Source organism: Penaeus monodon, chromosome 15 (assembly GCF_015228065.2).
Source record: "Penaeus monodon isolate SGIC_2016 chromosome 15, NSTDA_Pmon_1, whole genome shotgun sequence".
NCBI classification, from domain to species: domain Eukaryota; kingdom Metazoa; phylum Arthropoda; class Malacostraca; order Decapoda; family Penaeidae; genus Penaeus; species Penaeus monodon.
Window position 1 is genome coordinate 14,597,600 of NC_051400.1, and position 293 is coordinate 14,597,892.

Genomic DNA, 293 nt, shown 5'->3' on the forward strand with positions numbered 1-293 from the left:
GAACACAGCAACACTAATAAAGGAACATTGCATTCCTTTATCAACATGCTCTTTCACTTCACAAATATTCAGATTCGTTCACCTGGTCGTCTGAATAAGCGGAGACGTCGGCGGTGTGGCGGTGGATGCGCTGAATCCTTCCGCCTTTCACTTCTATGACGGCTTCGCAGGTCTCATCCGGGAAGACCACAGCGTTGCTGGTAAACACTTGCACAGCAGCCATCCTGACTACCTCTTGGGAATGTGAATAAAGGAGAATGAGAAGAAAAGGCACTTGCGTTGGATACGGAAGC

The 293-nt window shown here is 48.5% G+C and overlaps 1 protein-coding gene across 1 annotated transcript in view; it reads right to left on the reverse strand.

Moving 5' to 3' along the window:
- Positions 1 to 293, reverse strand: part of LOC119581764 (allantoinase-like) — a gene marked incomplete in the record, with an annotated part of 9,707 nt that overhangs the window by 7,078 nt on the left and 2,336 nt on the right. The window contains 1 exon segment of the mRNA XM_037929898.1: positions 83 to 234. Coding sequence (XP_037785826.1) covers positions 83 to 223 — 141 coding nt within the window.